This window comes from Alternaria conjuncta, assembly GCF_024043145.1.
Source record: "Alternaria conjuncta strain BMP 0040 chromosome Unknown scaffold_3, whole genome shotgun sequence".
Classification (NCBI taxonomy): domain Eukaryota; kingdom Fungi; phylum Ascomycota; class Dothideomycetes; order Pleosporales; family Pleosporaceae; genus Alternaria; species Alternaria conjuncta.
In genome coordinates this window covers 203,256-220,136 of record NW_026250092.1, presented here as the reverse complement: position 1 = coordinate 220,136, position 16,881 = coordinate 203,256, and the positions used below count along the sequence as shown (strand labels likewise).

At 52.5% G+C, this 16,881-nt stretch overlaps 6 protein-coding genes across 6 annotated transcripts; 3 read left to right on the top strand and 3 right to left on the bottom strand.

Moving 5' to 3' along the window:
• Positions 1–148: 148 nt before the first annotated feature.
• J4E85_002031 (uncharacterized protein) lies at positions 149–2,266 on the bottom strand (the record flags this gene model as incomplete). The annotated part of the gene is made up of 6 exons (XM_051466311.1): positions 149–942; positions 994–1,458; positions 1,510–1,636; positions 1,684–1,945; positions 1,994–2,018; positions 2,083–2,266. 6 exons carry the CDS (start codon positions 2,264–2,266, stop codon positions 149–151), a joined length of 1,857 nt encoding a protein of 618 aa, XP_051329166.1.
• Positions 2,267–3,515: 1,249 nt separating this feature from the next.
• J4E85_002030 (uncharacterized protein) lies at positions 3,516–5,652 on the bottom strand (the record flags this gene model as incomplete). Its single annotated transcript, XM_051466310.1, has 2 exons — positions 3,516–4,203; positions 4,265–5,652. The coding sequence occupies 2 exons, from the start codon at positions 5,650–5,652 to the stop codon at positions 3,516–3,518; spliced, it is 2,076 nt and encodes a 691-aa protein (XP_051329165.1).
• A 2,686-nt stretch (positions 5,653–8,338) lies between these two features.
• J4E85_002029 (uncharacterized protein) lies at positions 8,339–9,135 on the top strand (the record flags this gene model as incomplete). The annotated part of the gene is made up of 2 exons (XM_051466309.1): positions 8,339–8,370; positions 8,451–9,135. 2 exons carry the CDS (start codon positions 8,339–8,341, stop codon positions 9,133–9,135), a joined length of 717 nt encoding a protein of 238 aa, XP_051329164.1.
• A 2,982-nt stretch (positions 9,136–12,117) lies between these two features.
• J4E85_002028 (uncharacterized protein) lies at positions 12,118–14,386 on the bottom strand (the record flags this gene model as incomplete). Its single annotated transcript, XM_051466308.1, has 2 exons — positions 12,118–12,684; positions 12,737–14,386. The coding sequence occupies 2 exons, from the start codon at positions 14,384–14,386 to the stop codon at positions 12,118–12,120; spliced, it is 2,217 nt and encodes a 738-aa protein (XP_051329163.1).
• Positions 14,387–14,758: 372 nt separating this feature from the next.
• Positions 14,759–15,497, top strand: J4E85_002027 (uncharacterized protein; the record flags this gene model as incomplete). Its single annotated transcript, XM_051466307.1, has 3 exons — positions 14,759–14,802; positions 14,848–15,211; positions 15,264–15,497. The coding sequence occupies 3 exons, from the start codon at positions 14,759–14,761 to the stop codon at positions 15,495–15,497; spliced, it is 642 nt and encodes a 213-aa protein (XP_051329162.1).
• A 441-nt stretch (positions 15,498–15,938) lies between these two features.
• J4E85_002026 (uncharacterized protein) lies at positions 15,939–16,595 on the top strand (the record flags this gene model as incomplete). Its single annotated transcript, XM_051466306.1, has 1 exon — positions 15,939–16,595. The coding sequence occupies one exon, from the start codon at positions 15,939–15,941 to the stop codon at positions 16,593–16,595; it is 657 nt and encodes a 218-aa protein (XP_051329161.1).
• Between the last annotated feature and the right edge of the window lie 286 nt (positions 16,596–16,881).

The following is a 16,881-nucleotide window of genomic DNA, read 5'->3' as shown; positions in this document are numbered from 1 at the left end:
CCTTTGAGAAGACCTTGTGTGAGCTCATGTTCAGTGCATCGTCATCCTCACCAAAATAGCTCCCTCTCAAACAAAAGATGGTATTCGGATATCGTCAAAATTGGCATTGCTTTGACCCTATCTCTTCAACGCATCTTTCTTTCCTGCCTTAATACTTTCCCTTCGCAGCTTCTTTGATAATATCTGCTGCCTTCTCCGCTGTCGCATACACAGTGGTCATGATGTGAGAAGCCGGAAGAATGGGCATGACACTGGCATCCACGACCCGCAGGCCGTTCACACCGTAGACCTTCAGCTCTTGATCTACAACACCGCCATCCTCTCTAGCACCCATCTTGCAGCTGCCCGCCGGGTGGTACAGCGTCGATGCGGTGCTGCGAATGAAAGCATCGATGTCCGCAGAGGCGGTGACATTGTTGCCTGGAACAGCCTCGAACGGATTGAGCGATGCAATAGATGGCGTGGCAACGAATTTGCGAGCCCAGTGCACACCTTCGCGCAGGAGTGCGGTGTCGACTTCGTTACGGAGGAACCCTACATCTGCGACTGGGCGATCGAACATGCTGGATGAGTTCGCCTTTACGCTTCCACGCGAGTACGGATGCTGAAGTCCGAGCACCACGACGCCGTCGGCCCAGATGATCTCCATCATCGCGGAATCGTTTGCTTGGAGCTTCTTGTTGAGAGAAGCAAACTGTGCCTCATAGCCTCGTGCGACTTCAGCGGGGGTATCAGCCGGGAGAGAGGCAGATGATCCACCTGCGACTGCTTGAGCCAAGATAGATTGCGTGGCGTTGGAATAGGTTTGAAGTGGCAGGAAGAGAAGGAAGTCACCGGTCGGGGAGGTTAGTGGGCCGGACTTCTCATTGTCGTACTGCTCGCGAGCTTGAGCGGCGAAGGTAGTGTTTGATGCCAGGGTGTTCGTTAGAACGCTAGTGTTGACTGCGCCAATGTCAGTATCTCCTCAGCTAGACCATATAACGGCCTACTTACGGACGTTCACCACGGCGACGGAAAGATGGTCGTGCAGGTTGTATCCGACGGCCGGAAGATCAACGACGGTGGTCACATTGATGGATTCGAGCAGAGAGGCTCCGCCAATTCCAGAAACCTGCAACAATTGGGGTGTATGCAACGAGCCAGCAGCGAGGATGACTTCTCGCTTGGCCTTGGTCTGTTGACTCTCCGCATCTGCAGAAGTCGAGAACTCAACACCAGTAGCCTTGACCGTGTTCGTCTCATTGCAGCTTTCCGTAAGGACGCGCATCACAAGACGGCCAGTGAGAAGATGATAATTTGGGCGCGGTTCGGCAGATGCATAGTAAGCTTCTTCTGCGGAGGAGCGTGTCCAGTTCATCGGGACCATGTTGTGCGGGCAGAAATAACCGCCGAAGGCATTCCCAGTCGCCTGGTCATTGATGGAGATTCCCAGCTCCTTGGTAGCTTGTACGAGGTTTTCTGAAATAGTCATCAGTATCTTGCCGTATGAAAATGGTGCGTCAAACTCACTAGTCGTGGGCCAGAAGAAAGGAGAGTAGGTTACTTCCATGTATCCTTCGTCGCCATGGTATTCGGGGTTGACCTGAATGTCGTATTCGGCTTGGATCTCAGCAGTTGGTGGTGTGAATTTCTCGTTCTTTACACTGGTTAGAAAGTATCAAAGGACTGTAGAAAAGAACAAACCTTTTTGAAGTACTTCAGGAAGGTCTCAAAGTTCCAACCTTCGTTTCCCAGAGTCTCCCACCCATCGTAGTCAGATTGTGAGCCACGATCGAACACCATGCGGTTCAACTTTGTTGACCCGCCCACGACCTTGCCTTGTGGAATAGAGACAACGCGGCCGTCTAGTGCTTGGTCCGGAGCATACGAAGTGTTCCAGTCATACTTCGTTCCTACAGCACCGCCTGCAAGACCTGGAATGGTGACGTAGTCCTCGTTCTGGTCGCTGGAGACAAATCAGCAATTTGATGGGCGTGGTATTCATGAGACTTACAGATCGCCGGCCTCGATCACGAGTACTGTCACATCTATAACAGGACGACGTTAGTATTTTCCGTAAACCGGGTTACTGTGTAAGCCTACCCTTATCCTCGGAAAGTCGATTGGCAACGGTAAGACCCGACGCGCCGGCGCCTACGATGACATAGTCGTATTCTGGAAGAAGGTCCTCCGCTCTCGAAACGAGCTGCGCATTGGAGAGTGGATGTGCGAAAAGACCAGTCGCAGAAAGCGCGACAGTTACTCCGAGACTCAAAAGAGAAGGCATGATCACAGCGTACAACAGCAATTGTGTCTGTCGTCCTCACAGAAGAGTACTTGCGTATATGTACCCAGAGAAAGTCGAGGTAACCGTAATAACACCGGCGGTCGGGCCGCCCGCATCTGCCGATGTGTTGAACAACACCAAGGGCCCAGCCGAGACCAGTCCATGATATTCGTCAACATATAGCGCATGGCGCGTTGGCGAGTTTCCGATTTATAATGGTTCGGCGGCTTTTATCCTGTGTGCGCGATAGTTTTCAGGCAAAAGCAGATTAGCGGAGGCGGAGTCTGACGCCAGTAGATCCTCCGACCTTATCCGGGGAGTGAGCCGTGTTGGCGTTTTCCCGGGGCCGCTGGTTGTGTGCACGGTGTGGCTTGAAGGATCGGCATGATAAAGCCGGTAATTGGTTCGCTGCATCGGTTCGGTGCTTCGCTGGAAGCGGGCTGTGTTCAGTGGCTTGAGGGCGATTATGTCGTGCCTGGCGTTTATCGGCCCTGCCCCAACATCTGCGGGATCTTGCTGTCGTGTTGCGGCACAGTTGAGTGGATATCACGTGTTTTCTGCGGTAGTGGACCTCGGCCCGGGCGGGTGGGCTTGCTTGCAGCTTGCGCGTTGGCTACACGAAAACATCCGATGCAGGTGCGCAATACCACCACGCCAATTTTGAAATACGAAGTCTCAGCCTGTATGAGACTGCCGATGCGATATGGGAAACCGACCGATGTAAGGTTTGTTTCGCGTTAAGGTTTGGAGATGGATGTCAAGTTACGGGAGGCCTTTCGAGAGTAGCGCCCCTACACACGCGGTGCACTGCTCAGGTGGCTATGTCATCGCTGTCGCCCAAGGACTAGACTAATGTTTGATGGCATCCATGTCCACTACGCAATCGTCATATTCGAACTCGGAGTTGCGTCGCGAGCCACCTTGGGTGGCCCTAGTTCAGAACGAATTCAGATTGATAGATAATCATCTAACCAAAAGAAAGGCTTGCATGGTAGGTGTGTTCACTCACTTTCGTGTCCGCTGTAGCGCACTGTAAATCAATGTGATCTCAGTATTGACTGAATACACTACGAGACTCATCTGCAGAGGTGAAGAACAACCCTAAAGACCAAAAGCACGAGACAGCAGGCATGTTCACGAAATGATTGAACGGTCGGTACCTCCTACCTGGCGAGATCAACGTGACTGCTCACACAACAGTGTACTCGGAATGGCGACATCGCCCTCAACAAACTTGGCCGACTTCAATCTAGATAGGAAGCGAAGTGTCGGTGTCGGTGGCTGTCGACCACATACTCCTAGTTTCGTCTTGGTCTGCCCTCCTCCCGGCTTCATCATCATCTGCCCCACTGTCCATCATACCGAGTGCTTTCTGCCTCAAGTTCAGCACGACCATGAGATTCTCTGCACTCAGTCTTTCCTTTTTCCTGGCCGCCAAGATCTTTGCAGTCTTGATCGCGCTCTTGATCTGACGGCCATTGAAGTTGAGCTTTGCCAGTCTCTCCAGTTCAGCTTCTCCGACATCCACATCCTGCGCATCGATAGTAGCCAGGAAGTTGCGCCAGACTTGAAGGCGATCACTTTCTCCGAGCGAGCTGTAGCTCAGCGTGATATCGATCCGAGATTCGAAAGCCGTGTCGATACTGCGCATCCGATTCGTGGTCAGAATCATGATGCCCTTGTAGTATTCGAGTAGGCGAAGGAAGACTGAAACAAGCTCGTTGCGTTGAAGATTGTTCACAGTGCGCGCCTCCATGAACACATCAGCTTCGTCGAGAAGCAGGACAGCACCGAAATGTCCACACAGATTCAGCGCGTTCTCCAAACTATCCTCAACGGCACGCGCCGTCATTCCCAGATCACCAGCCCCGAGCTTATAGAGGGGGCGACGTAGGTGCTCAGAGACGGTCTCTGCGGTGAGTGTTTTACCCACGCCTCTTTTTGTTGGTGTCTAAAGTCAGTAAATGTCTCACAGACCGTGCGCACTGGGCTACTTACGGAGGGCCGCAAAGCAGCATAATCATGCCTTGGCCTTTGCCGACGACGAAGTCATCGAAGGGCTTCCCTTGCTTGAACTGATCGCGGTCTACCAGAGCCAAGACCAGATCCTTCTCGTCCTGATCGAGGACTAAGCTGTCGAAAGCATGCTCAGCCCAAGGTATCTCGTGAATCTTAGTCACATCTAGCTTCTCCCACTTCTTCTTCTCAATGTCAAAACACTTGACATAGTGCACAGCGAGAAGGCATTCGTCATCGGTCATTGGTGAAAGATCGAGTTCGATTGGCGATCCCGGGGTGCTTGGTATACTGGCGGAGTAACGCTCCATGGATTGGGCCCACGTTAGCTGTCCTATCTCAGACAGTTTAGCGTATTCTGGAAACGGGTTCGCGGGCTGGTATTTGTGGTATGCTCGTGCGTCAATGACCATCCGCTCGTTTACACGTTCTTCGTGTTGGTCGGTAAAGGCTTTGAAGAAATGGCCGCGTAGTTCTTCGAACCGGCGGCCTCGTTTAATGAGTCTTTCGCGGATACTTTCTTGATCAGGAAGATCTTCGAGAGGTGATACATCCAACGCAGTCAAGGCTCGTAAGCCCTGATACTGGAACACGTGTTTCGGTTGAGCAAGAAGACCGCATCGCCTTCCATCCCAGTCAACCACATCGACGCCTATCGACCAGAACATCTTTGGCGTTGGGGGAGGCATGCACGTAAGGTTACAATATCGAACAATCCCGACCGAGTCTGTCTTATGATCCAGAACCATCATGGCGGGAACAAGAACCAAGTTCAGGTCCTGGAACGCAACATGCCCGGTTGTCTTTACATCGCGGATCTTATCGAAAGACTCCTTGAGGAGGGGCTCGAGGACCTCCTGCAGTAGCTCAAGATGTTGCTCGGTCTCCGACTCTGGTTCGACATTATCCTTGAAGCTAAGCATCGCTTCCCATCGATGAATGAACGGAAGAAATGGCGGTGCGAACGACTTCATTTCATGCTGTGTCAAGCCTGGGTAACCTTCAAGTATCTTTTCCAGCGCAGCGTGAAGGAGCGTGCTGTTGATTCGTAGTTCATGGATTTTCCATTCATCCAGGACCTCATCAAAACGATGGTAGACGTTTACTGCGAAAGCTTCCCGTGCTTTCTTCGTGCGAAGTTTGTCTCCTGTAGCACCGTATACCGGCGGCTTCTCATCCACCCAGTGGTATCTGTTCGGATCCTCATCGGTCGGGACGCGGTATATGTCTCGGTAGTCGCAGCGCTTGCCCGTCTCGACGGCCTCCGTCAGGTCGTCTGCGGCGGGCAGCTGTTCACCTGGAAGGTACGCATGCGGAGCGAACCCAGGTGGCGGACCTAAGCTTGGATCCCAGGGGCCTTGATACATCATCTAAAGTGAATTAGTGGGTCACTGGGAGTTCAAGATGCAGCGGTGGTGTCTAACCATCTGTTGGTTCGGCACAGGCCTTGCCTCGCGTCGTGTACGTCGCGATCGTTGGCTACTGACATCGTGTTGCGGTGGTATAGGAGGATAACCGCACATCTTCTCAGTAGACGAGTGTGCAAAGAAGTGAACGTATGGATGCTCTGGCAAGGCTGAGCGTGGACAGGGGAGATTACAGTCGAGGAATCGCAAGTTCACAGTGCTGGAAACTGTCGGAACAGATGACAATGTTGAAGTAGTGATCCAAGTTGCAGAACCCGTCAAGCTTATGTCTTGAGCAGAGTCTGACGAGAGTGTCGCCGGATATATGGCTACTCGTTGATGGATGCCTGATGAGACCGGTGAACCTCAGGCTACACAACAGCCTCCCATACAATTGGCTAGAGACCGTAAGCAACGCCCCGCACCTCAACAAGATTTCAACAGGGCAATAAGAAGGCAACAAGATAGGGTGATACGAGGCTCGCGCGTGAGTGGATTCAAAGCACCTGATCGTACACTGCATCTGAGGTATGCCCAGCTCCACCACTGCCGCTTGTGTCACTATAGCTAGCACTAGCTCCCCCATTGAAGCCGCTGCCGTCAGTGCCCGCACACTCAGAAGAGCTGTGACTTCTAGGCGAGACACTCTCTGTTTTTCCACTCTCATTGTCATCCTTTGTGGAACTTGTAGAGCTCGGTTGTACGCTGCCTACTGAATCGTTGTTTCCGAAGCGCGTAGACTCGTGATGCGCAGAGGACGCAGAATCGTGTTGGATCAAATCTGGCCTCTCATCGTATCCTGTGCCATAATGCTGATGATGATCGATCTGAGCGAGAGGACCAAAGAGCAAGGCCCGAATCGCAGGATCGGTCACATCCTGGACCCTGGGTGTGTTCAAACCACGCGATCGGTATTTCGGCGGAAGAGGGATGGCAGTGTCTATTGGTTGCACAGGCTCGATGCTGGCGACTGGATTTGACTTGATGAGACGAAAGGGCGGCTTCTTGGGAGTCGATAAGCCCGCGGTGGCTTGCGAGGTTTCGTTGCCGACTGCCTGTGGTTCGCGTGCTCGCCGATTGCGCAGTGCGGAGAACTAATGACCGTCAGTGTATTGCAGTAGCCATTCGGTTTGATACTATACTATACAACACATTGTCGCTAAAGTCCACGGGGCGTTAGTGTAAGCTAGAAGTACAACAACAGTTGACGCGAAGTGAGGATACCGAAAGAGACTGATCGAAAGCGTAGAACAAACAGCAAGCGGGTTAGCCGGCTACGTTACGCATACATTGCTATACTTGCAGCAATGTTATGGCCTCGTTCCTGGCTCGTGATACTTGAGGAGCCGAAGCACAGCCTATCCGAGGTACCGTGGCTCCGCATGCCTGATACGGAACGATCACGACATTGGGAAATCGTAAAGTTTGGCTCTTTCGAGATGCCCAGGTGGTGTCGAGGTCGAGAACGTGTTCTTGTGAAGCGCACATGTTGCTATGTCGCGCAACACCTCATGACTTGTTCTGGGACAGCATGTCTTCCTCCGCTTCTTGAGGGTAGTACATGAGAGGCCGGAGCGGGATTGCGGGTTGGACTGGTGAAATTCCGGAGGGACTCAGGAGGTGCGTCCGCAACCTTGGGATTACCCCGCGACGACGCGTCAGTACGATCAAGTATAGACTTTCGAGCGTACCCAACCACACGCTCCTACACTCTGCGTTACGATGATGTCCATGATGCTAGGTGGCTTGATGGTGGGATGTATTGTGGTGTTGAATGTGTTGGTCGCAGGAGACGCGAACAGACACGTCCATCCATTAGCAAGAGCGGCCAGCGCTTCGCGCTTGCGCTAGGCCGGCATCATCGCTCGCACATTGACTCTGCTGCACCACTCTTTCACGACACCCTGTGAAATCTCATGCCACGGTTTCACGTAGGGCCGAATCCTGCGATAACAATTCAAGATTTCTCGACGCCTACATCACGCAGCGATGCGAACCATGAGCAGATCTCCGAGAGTATGACATCATCGCAGTCTGGCCTGCCACATTGAATACGAAGCGCAAGGGCTGTCGGATGGTCACCCCAAGTCTAGTATGAACTCCTATACTGAGCGAAAAGGAAAATAAGACTAGATGAAGCGCTGTAACATTCATCGCTCGAGTCACTTTGCTATTCGCACTCTAGGTGAAGAGCCACTTACAGTGACTGAGCGGTACACAGCTGGGCTTTTCTCCTGGCGTATCAATGCCAGAAACTTGCGCATCCAGGGATGGTCAGCGCCTATAATCTGAGACACAGAGCATCACGTCTTGCCATAGACTGCCACGTCGACGGCACGTGACCAACTCGACCCTTGTGCAAATCACTTCACCGCTCCACTCAGTAAACAAGGCACCATGGCAGGATACGAGAGCGGATTGACAGCATGCGATAAGTCATAGCTGACAGTTGGAGATTTATCTACGCATAATACAACTGTCATGTGCAAGTCCATTCACTCATCAAAAAAAGCTTCGCGGTTTATAACTCAGGGTCTGGCTGCGTCCTGTTGAACGACCCTACGGACCCCTGCATACCTCAATCCACGGCACCACTTAAGCTCGAAACTGGGTTACTACGTCATACCTCTTTGCAGTCGCGAAGTTTGCCATGTGCTACCACAACTATTCGCAGCATAATGGGTAAGTCCTTGTGGTTCGCGGTACCTTTGTGGGAGAGCAGTCAATCTGGAAAGTAGCCTCTCTGATAACTTTGTATGTAGTTGCGGCCACATTGGCGAATCGCATACGCTTCCATGGACGCTGTGCGACACGGCGATTCAGAATCTGAACGCGCTCCGAGGGCCCAACTCTCCACCAATCTCCTCGCCCACAGCAAACTATGCATCACCACCAAAGCGCAGCTCATCCACGCGACGCTTCTTTTCGCTGAGCGGACAGCTTTCGCGGTCTTCCACTAATGCGTCGACGAATTCGCGCCGCGCCGTTTCGGGCCCGTCAGGCACGACAACGCCCCGAACTTCAGACTCAAGCTCGGGGTCCTACAACTATACCATGACGCTGGACTACAGCACCTTGCCAGACCATCAGCTCGCAGCTGTGAAATGTGCAAACCCTATTAAGCGCACGCATGTTAGTAGGGACATGGTGGTCTGCAAAGATTGCGCACGCGAGATAGGCCATATGCGCAACATGATTCAGCGATACGACAAGACCGGTAGCATACGCGGCACCGCCGCGTTTGAGAAGTTCTTGAAGTGGGAGGGAGAAGGCGGAGGAGAAAGGGAGGGCGACTTGACCGTGCCAGTGGACGATGACAACGATGGTGGGTCCTTTGGGGCTAGGCAAGCTATTATCATGGGCCATCCAGAGAGTGTCATGAACGCTGAGGGGCCGAGGGGCTTGGGGACGCTCGAACGAGAGGGAGGATATGACTATCGGTATTGAACAACGAAATGAGTGTTGAAAGAGTCGGAGTGAGGGGAAGCGGCATGTAACGAAGACGTCCTTAAGTCTTGTGGATAGCACGGATAGCACTTACGCAACCTTTACATCGTTCCAAGCTCAATGTGGTCCGGCCCCTCCCGCAGCTTACCACTAGCGTATGATACATGCAAGTATGAATTCATATACGAAGTCTCCTCTTCATACTGCAACAACGGGACCACAATGAGCGCTAATCCCTGCGAGCTGTGATAGATCATACGAGAATCGAACGACAGGTCGGTCGCGACGGTCTTGTTGTTCCGCGGCTGCCATATGCATACATGCACAAGACCCACGCAGACTAATTCCGTTAACGAACCCATGCATGCCAATTACCGAAAGCATGCAAGAGCTGCAATGCTTATGTCAGACTTACACTGATCCACTGCTCTGCGTACGTTCTGATTAGCTCGGTGTGAACCTCCTCCACCGCCTCTCTGTTGTCTATCTTCAAGGCAGATACTGTACAGTGCACGCACCCAAGGAATGCGCATTACTACATGCTTACAAGGAAAAGGAGTCGCGCATCACTAGCAGCCACTACTTCGGCGCCTTCCGCCGTCTGCGCCACCTGCCTCCAACGCGACGCATCGAAGCTTCCACTTTCGGAAGCAGCGTGAGGATGGACGGCGACTATGTAAGTTTGAAGCGAGTCCTAAATCACGGAAATGCAGCTAGATAGCATTACTGCTTAGATACGATGTCTTAGCTGTCTGGACTTCGCACGAGCACCTGGATCGGAACTCTGCAAATGGGAAGACCTAACGCAGATGTGATGCAAGAGTGAACATGATGATTACATCCAAGACTGTGTCCAATCGTGATCTGGAAATCTGTCACTCCAAGGCTCGGTAGGTTTTGCCGACGGTGCTCCACTACTGGCTGCATTGATCTGCAGTACAGCCCTGACGTAACCCTGGCCGAACTATTCTTTGCGGCTCGACTGTCAGGTACTTTGAGGCTCGATGGGTAGATTGATACGCTGTGTGACCTACACCGTTTGGAACTCAAGACAGTCCACAAGCAGTTTAGGTACTTAGGTCGATACTCCGCGGAGCCGTGTGGCCTCTGCACTAGGCGGGCACCAGCATGGTGTACCCGCACCTTCGCTTCGCACTTCCTGGTCGACTCGAGATCTCGATGCGATCTTCCTTTCCAGGCAGTGATAGTGAAGGTCGCCTCTCGTTGGTCGGTCTTTCCCGTTCGCTACGAACGACACTGTTGCCTGCCATGTTCTAGAACAAGTAAGTTGTTTGGAAAAGAATGGGGCGGTCTCATATTCTCACCGTTTCAGGATGTTGATCAGGAAATGCGGTGCTTACTTCCGCGATGCGTAGTGATGAAATCGCGACAAAAGCAAAGCATTGGCTCGGCCTTGTGTCCGCAGTCTTCGATAGATGTCCAGTTCGATTACTCAAAACAGATATATTGTTACGTATCTTCGCAGGCCTTGCTTCTTCGAACCGCGCTATGGAATTGTATTGGCTCGGTCCTACGACCGCAGTCTTCAACGAATGTGTTCCGAAGTTACTCGAAGAAGACATATTGTAGAGCCATCTCCCTCCGTGGAAGCAGGACTTACGGCTCGAAACAACATTGGCTCGGTGGTAAATCCGCAGTTTTCGACATCTGTCAGAGTTACCGGAAAGAGTAGACAGAGAGTCAGTTCTTCTCCGCGGTATCGAAAGCGTCATTGTTAAATATGTTGAGGCTAGTAGGGCGAGTGGATACTATATGACATGAGTAAACTACTTGCAATCTGGTCAATCAAGCATTTTGTTTAAGGGAATAAATTGACATGAAATAACGTCCACGGCCAGCGTTTGACGCGAAGTTACGGACGCATGATTGTGAAGTTCATCATACATGCGAACGAACCACAACATTACGTGCACATGAGGTCGAAGGAGCATGGAAGCGCTTTCACGATGATCATGCGCAGCAGGCTTCTCTTCACAATCCCACCTCGCAATCACGCTAAAGTGGAGAAAACATCAATCAACCCTTTGGCGTGCTACCTTCTCGCTGAGCCGATCTAATGATGCGTCATTTCCTACTTCTCTCTATCATAACAACCCTTTCTCCTGGATATCAATCACGAAATTTGTCACAGCCTGGTTTCAGCTTTCGAGAAATCTAGAATAGATCGCTCTGCTATTGTGCGAGAATTCAATCCAGATAGCGCCAACAACACGCCGGTCAACATGTGCATCGAAATCAACACTCGTTACCGCCACTGCGCCCACGCCACCCTTCTCCGCTGGGACTACTGCGCCATCCTCACACCCCGTGAACGTCAACCCGCCACCGGCCGCTCCTGTCGAAAGTATAAATTGCGCTACAAAGAAAGTACCGACAACAGCGGCTGCTTCGACTGCGCTTTGGCTGAAGTCGCTGGATGGAGCGCGGCAACGTCGCCAACAGTGTCAGGCTTTCCGGAGAGATCACCCACCGTATCGAGTTTCTTGAGCGCTGGTGAAGGGAGCGCGAAGGCGATTTGGTCGCCGCCAGTTTCACCGACATTCATGGGAACCCCGACTTTCTTCACGTTTGGTAGTGCGACGGGAATGCTGGGTGGCAAAGGGGATCGGATGAGTAAGGAAAGCGGTGTTAGTGTCGTTGCGAGCGATGCGCCGTTGACTCCAGGAGCGCCGAGGAAGGACTGGCGGCCCAGTGGCGATAGTAAGGAGAGCCAAGAAGACGAGCACCATCATGACGAAGCGAGTGGACGTGGGTTGAAAAGCTGGTTCAAGAAGAAGTTCAAGGCGAGAGAAGGGTACAACGGGGCATTGGGATTCCAGATGATGGACGCGTAGTTGGCAATAGCTAGGGAGATACGTTGGTGACTTATGAGGACGATGTGTAAATCATGAAGTAGCGGATGGATACATTGGCGGATATTATTTCGAAAGTCAACAAATATACAGTGAGTACGTCCAGGCTCTACCAAAGCTTTGTCTCAAATTTCTCCCTTAGCTTCTCATAGTGCTCCACATCGCCGACACTCGGCCTGACGGTCTTAGCCGCCTCGACGAAATCAAACTCCTCGACCACCTCGCTGCGTCTTCGAAGCGCGTGTTGTCCGGCTTTGCGCAACAAACTCTCCAAATCAGCACCGGAGAAGTTATTGCATACGTCTTGGCGACCGATTTCGGCGAGCTCGTCGCTGAGAACGCCGCGTTGCCGAATGAGCGCCTTCAGGATATCCACACGCTCTTCTGGCTTGGGCAATTCGACGTAAAGTAGGGTCTCCAAGCGCCCAGGTCGGAGCATTGCCTCGTCTATCATCTCGGGCCGGTTGGTAGCAGCGATGAGATATATGCCTTCGCGCATGGACAGGCCGTCGAGCTCTGTGAGCAGTGTGTTCACAACGCGGGCGGAAGCTTCGTGGAGCTCGGTGGAGCGTTTCGGAACGAGGGCGTCCAGCTCATCAAAGAAGATGACACACGGTACGGAAGAGCGGGCGCGCATGAACACCTGGCGTAGGGCCCTTTCGGACTCTCCAACGTACTGGAACTTGTTAGTATGCGGAATGTCTTTTGAAGGCCGATTTGCAACGTACCTTGTTCAGAAGCTCCGGTCCCTTAACGCTGATGAAGTTTGCTTTGGACTCTGCTGCTACCGCCTTGGCTAGAAGCGTCTTACCGCAACCGGGTGGCCCCCATAGTAGCACACCAGTAGGAGCTGAGATACCAAATTTGGCGAACTTTGCAGGATCTTTGATAGGTTCGCAAATAGCCATTTCGAGCTCTTCGCGAACACCTGCCAGCGCTCCGACGTCTCGCCATGTAGTATCAGGCACAGTGGCAAAGCCTTCTCGCTTTGATGATGGGGTGATAGTAGGAAGTACGGCCTCAAAAGCTTCCATCGAGATTACGGTATCTTCGAAACCCTCAGGCCGTGGAGCTTCCGTATCCTTGACGCGGGTGATCAGGCGCCGAATAGATTGGTACACCCGACTATCCGCGTTGAGCGAAAGACCGCCGTCAATGTCCATTGTAGTCTCTGCGTCGGCCGCTTGCTTCTCGAGTGCTCGTCGATACTGATCCATAGACCATGTACCTGCTTTGCTAACCAGATCCTTCAAATCGGCACCGACGAATCCAGCTGTCCGTTTCGCTAGTACACCAAAGTCGACGTTCTCCGCGAGCTTTGGTTCGCGCGTCAGAGCTTGGAGTATAGACCGTCGCATAAGCTCGTTGGGTACACCCATGTTGATTTCGGTATCGAATCGACCTCCTCGACGCAGGGCTGGATCAAGACTATCAGGGCGGTTGGTAGCGGCGAGTACTATGACAGGCTTGCCATTGTTGCCTTCCATAGCCAGACTATCCATGGATATGAGAAGCTGGGCAACTATTCTCTTCTCCATTTGACTTTGTGCACTGTCGCGCTTAGGCGCAATGACGTCGATCTCGTCGATAAAGATCAGACATGGTGCGACCTCTTTTGCTTTCTCGAAGTGTTCTCGTACTTGCTTCTCGGATTCTCCAGACATGCCTGACACGACGGATGGGCCCAGAATCTCGATAAAGGGGACACCAATTTCGGCAGCGAAGGCTCGACTTATGACTGTCTTACCGCATCCAGGTGGTCCATGGAGGAGTATACCGCGTGGTATTGGGATCTTACGGTTGGCGTATTCTTGTGGGCAGAGAAGCGGGAGTACCAGATGCTCTTTGAGTTGCGTCATGACCTTCTCAACACCCCCTATATCTTCAAGTGTAACACCTGTAGGAGCCGCAGTATCGATCTTGTTCTCCTGAGCCCCTGCCTTCTTCTGCCTCTTGGCCTCCCTCTCTTCTTTCGACTTTCCACTATCCCGCTTCTTGCTCTTCTCACTCTTTTCCGCATTTGCAGCAGGCGGAATCGCCCATTGATTGACAATTTGCTTGTTCATCCAATCGCTTGATCGATCCTTCTTCTCCTTTGGCTCGTCCATGGTAAAGTCTCCTTCAAGTTCGGCCATCTCGTCTTCGTCGTCGGATTCTTCGTCTTCGCGGATAACGTCAATCACGCGGTCAATAGAGTCCTCAATCTGCTTCTTGGGCCGCCTCTTCAAGCTCGAGTTTGATCGCTGTATGTAGTCGTATACCGTAGATAACCGGAGCTTCAGCGCCGACTCACCCTTTTCGTCCAGGTATTTACGGACTACTTGGTACACCTCCTTATCGAGGCCAGCCTGAAGAGATGGCCGACCTTTTGAGACCATGGCGACCACGATGGTAGGATTTGAGTCAGAAAATAGGTACAGACTTCGATGTATTCGCCTGGCGTAGTTGGAGTGCTGGACCTTTCTAAGCACCCGACAATCGATAAGGCTCGAAAATTCCTGGAGTATGTACAGCTAGTGAAGCTTGGTACGGGTACAGTGATGACCGGGCTGCGACACGAGACTTGCACGGTGAATTGGTATGCAACGGTAATGTTGCGCGTGATTGTCGCATCACCAAAAAAGTTCGCGACGGCTATCGATAAGGAAGAGTAGCGCCGAGCTTAGCTTAGCTCTAGCCCGCATACGTCAATCAAGGCACAGGGTCAAGTCGCATGCGCAACTCCCATCCCTCATGGATCTCGCAGCAATATGGGCAACTCAACCAGCGCGAACAAGATTTCAGCCCAGGATAAGTGAGTCGTGAATGCTACTCTGTATAGACGTTGCTGACGTGCCAGGGCGATCCTGGATATGAAGAACCAGCGCGATAAGCTACGACAGTACCAGAAGCGCATCACCGTCCTGACCGATCGCGAGAAGGAGATCGCCAAAGAGTGCTTAGCTAAAGGCGATACGAATAAGGCGAAGCTAGCGCTGAGGAGAAAGAAGTACCAAGAGGGTCTCTTATCCAAGACCGATGCTCAGCTAGCGCAGCTCGAGATCCTGACGAGTGATGTCGAATTCGCTCTAGTCCAGAAAGATGTTCTGTTCGGTCTGCAACAGGGAACTGCAGTGCTCAAGGAGATACACAAGGAGATGGGCGGCATAGAGAACGTGGAGAAGTTGCTGGGCGAGAACGAAGAGGCCCGGGCTTATCAAGAGGTGCGTCGCATTCCCAGGCTTCTAACCAGATGGATGCTGACACGCGCAACAGGAAATCAGCGAACTTCTTGCGAACAAAATGTCGAACCAAGACGAAGACGAAGTCGAAGACGAGCTCGATGCTCTCGAAGCCGAGGTCAACGGCACCGTGCCTGCACTGCCCGACGCGCCCGTTGCCCAGCCACAATTCACACCCGAAGAGAAGGCGCAGATGGCCAAGGACAGAGCGGCGAGAAGGGCGAGGGAAAGGGCTGCCGAGCAGGCATCGCAGCCCATGCTGGCATGATGAGACATTGCATTGGCGCATAGATTGCATTGAAGCGTGGCGTTGGGGTGTTTTGCTGGCATCGCGTGGACCATGTGGCACTTGGCATGGTGCATGTTTGCTACATGTACGCATATACACAGGATTCTATCTGCGACGTTGTTCTACGGGTGTCTGCAGATGATGACGACGTGTGCAAAACATGGGCAATGATGCGGCGTCTTGCATGTTTGCCGTCTACGCCAGTCTCGCCTTCTCTTCACACGCCGAGCGCGCTGCGTCATAGCCCTTGCCCTACAACAACACCGTCTCTCCTGCCATCCCTCTCCAAACCACCAGAACCTTCCGACGCTGCATCAACAAGCTTTACCCCAGCTCCCTGCACGAAGCTCAAAGCTACCCCGCCATCACCCCACCACCATCAGCCTTACCGAGCAAACACACCCGACAACCCCAGCAAACATGTCGCACTCGCACTGTCACGACGAGCATCACGACCACTCGCATGGCGACGGCCACGACCACAGCGATGACATCACGCCCGCGCTACAGAACATACTCTACGAACAACTCGACTTCCCCAAGCTTGTCACCCTCAACGAAGATGAATCCAACAGCGGCCGCGCAATCTGCCAGAAGACTTGGGCACAGCGCCTCGACCCGGAACCCGAACTAAAGAGCAGCGCCGACGAACAGATCCTCATGACGGTCCCCTTCACGGGCCAAGTCCGCCTACACTCCATCATCTTGCGTACAAGCCCCGGCCCCGACTGTCCCAAGACCCTCAAAGTTTTCGTCAACGAAGACTCGCTCGATTTCGAGACGGCCGCCGAGAAGGAACCTACACAGATACTCGAGATCAGTCAGACGAGTGAGGTGCAGGAGATACCCGTCAAGAGGGCAAAGTTCGGCACTACCCGTAGTCTGAGCTTGTTCTTCGAGGATAACTGGAGTAATGGCGAGGAGGACGAGACGCGAATAAGCTATCTGGCGTTCAAGGGCGACTTTATGAAGCTGAACAAGGAGGCTGTTTCTGTGCTGTACGAAGCCGCTGCAAACCCTAACGATCATAAGAATATTGTGGGAATTGGACAGGGCGTGGGAAGGAGTATACAGTGAGAAGGGTGGTTGTATTGGGCTACGAGTAGTCGCATTGGAGAAGTTCACATAAGCATGGCGTATGGCAAGGCGGCATTATCAAGTAGCATGGGTATGCTACGGAGTGTCGATTCTACGACCTTGACGTGTATACAAACAAATGCATTTCATATTCTGAGAGGTCAGCAAAGGCGCATGAATTGTTTGTGTGAGATGACATACTCAGCGTTATATTGCGCTTTCGTGGGTATCGTTTCCTCCTTGTATGCATGTACGTCTCTATCCGATCCAAATACCCGTCATGGGG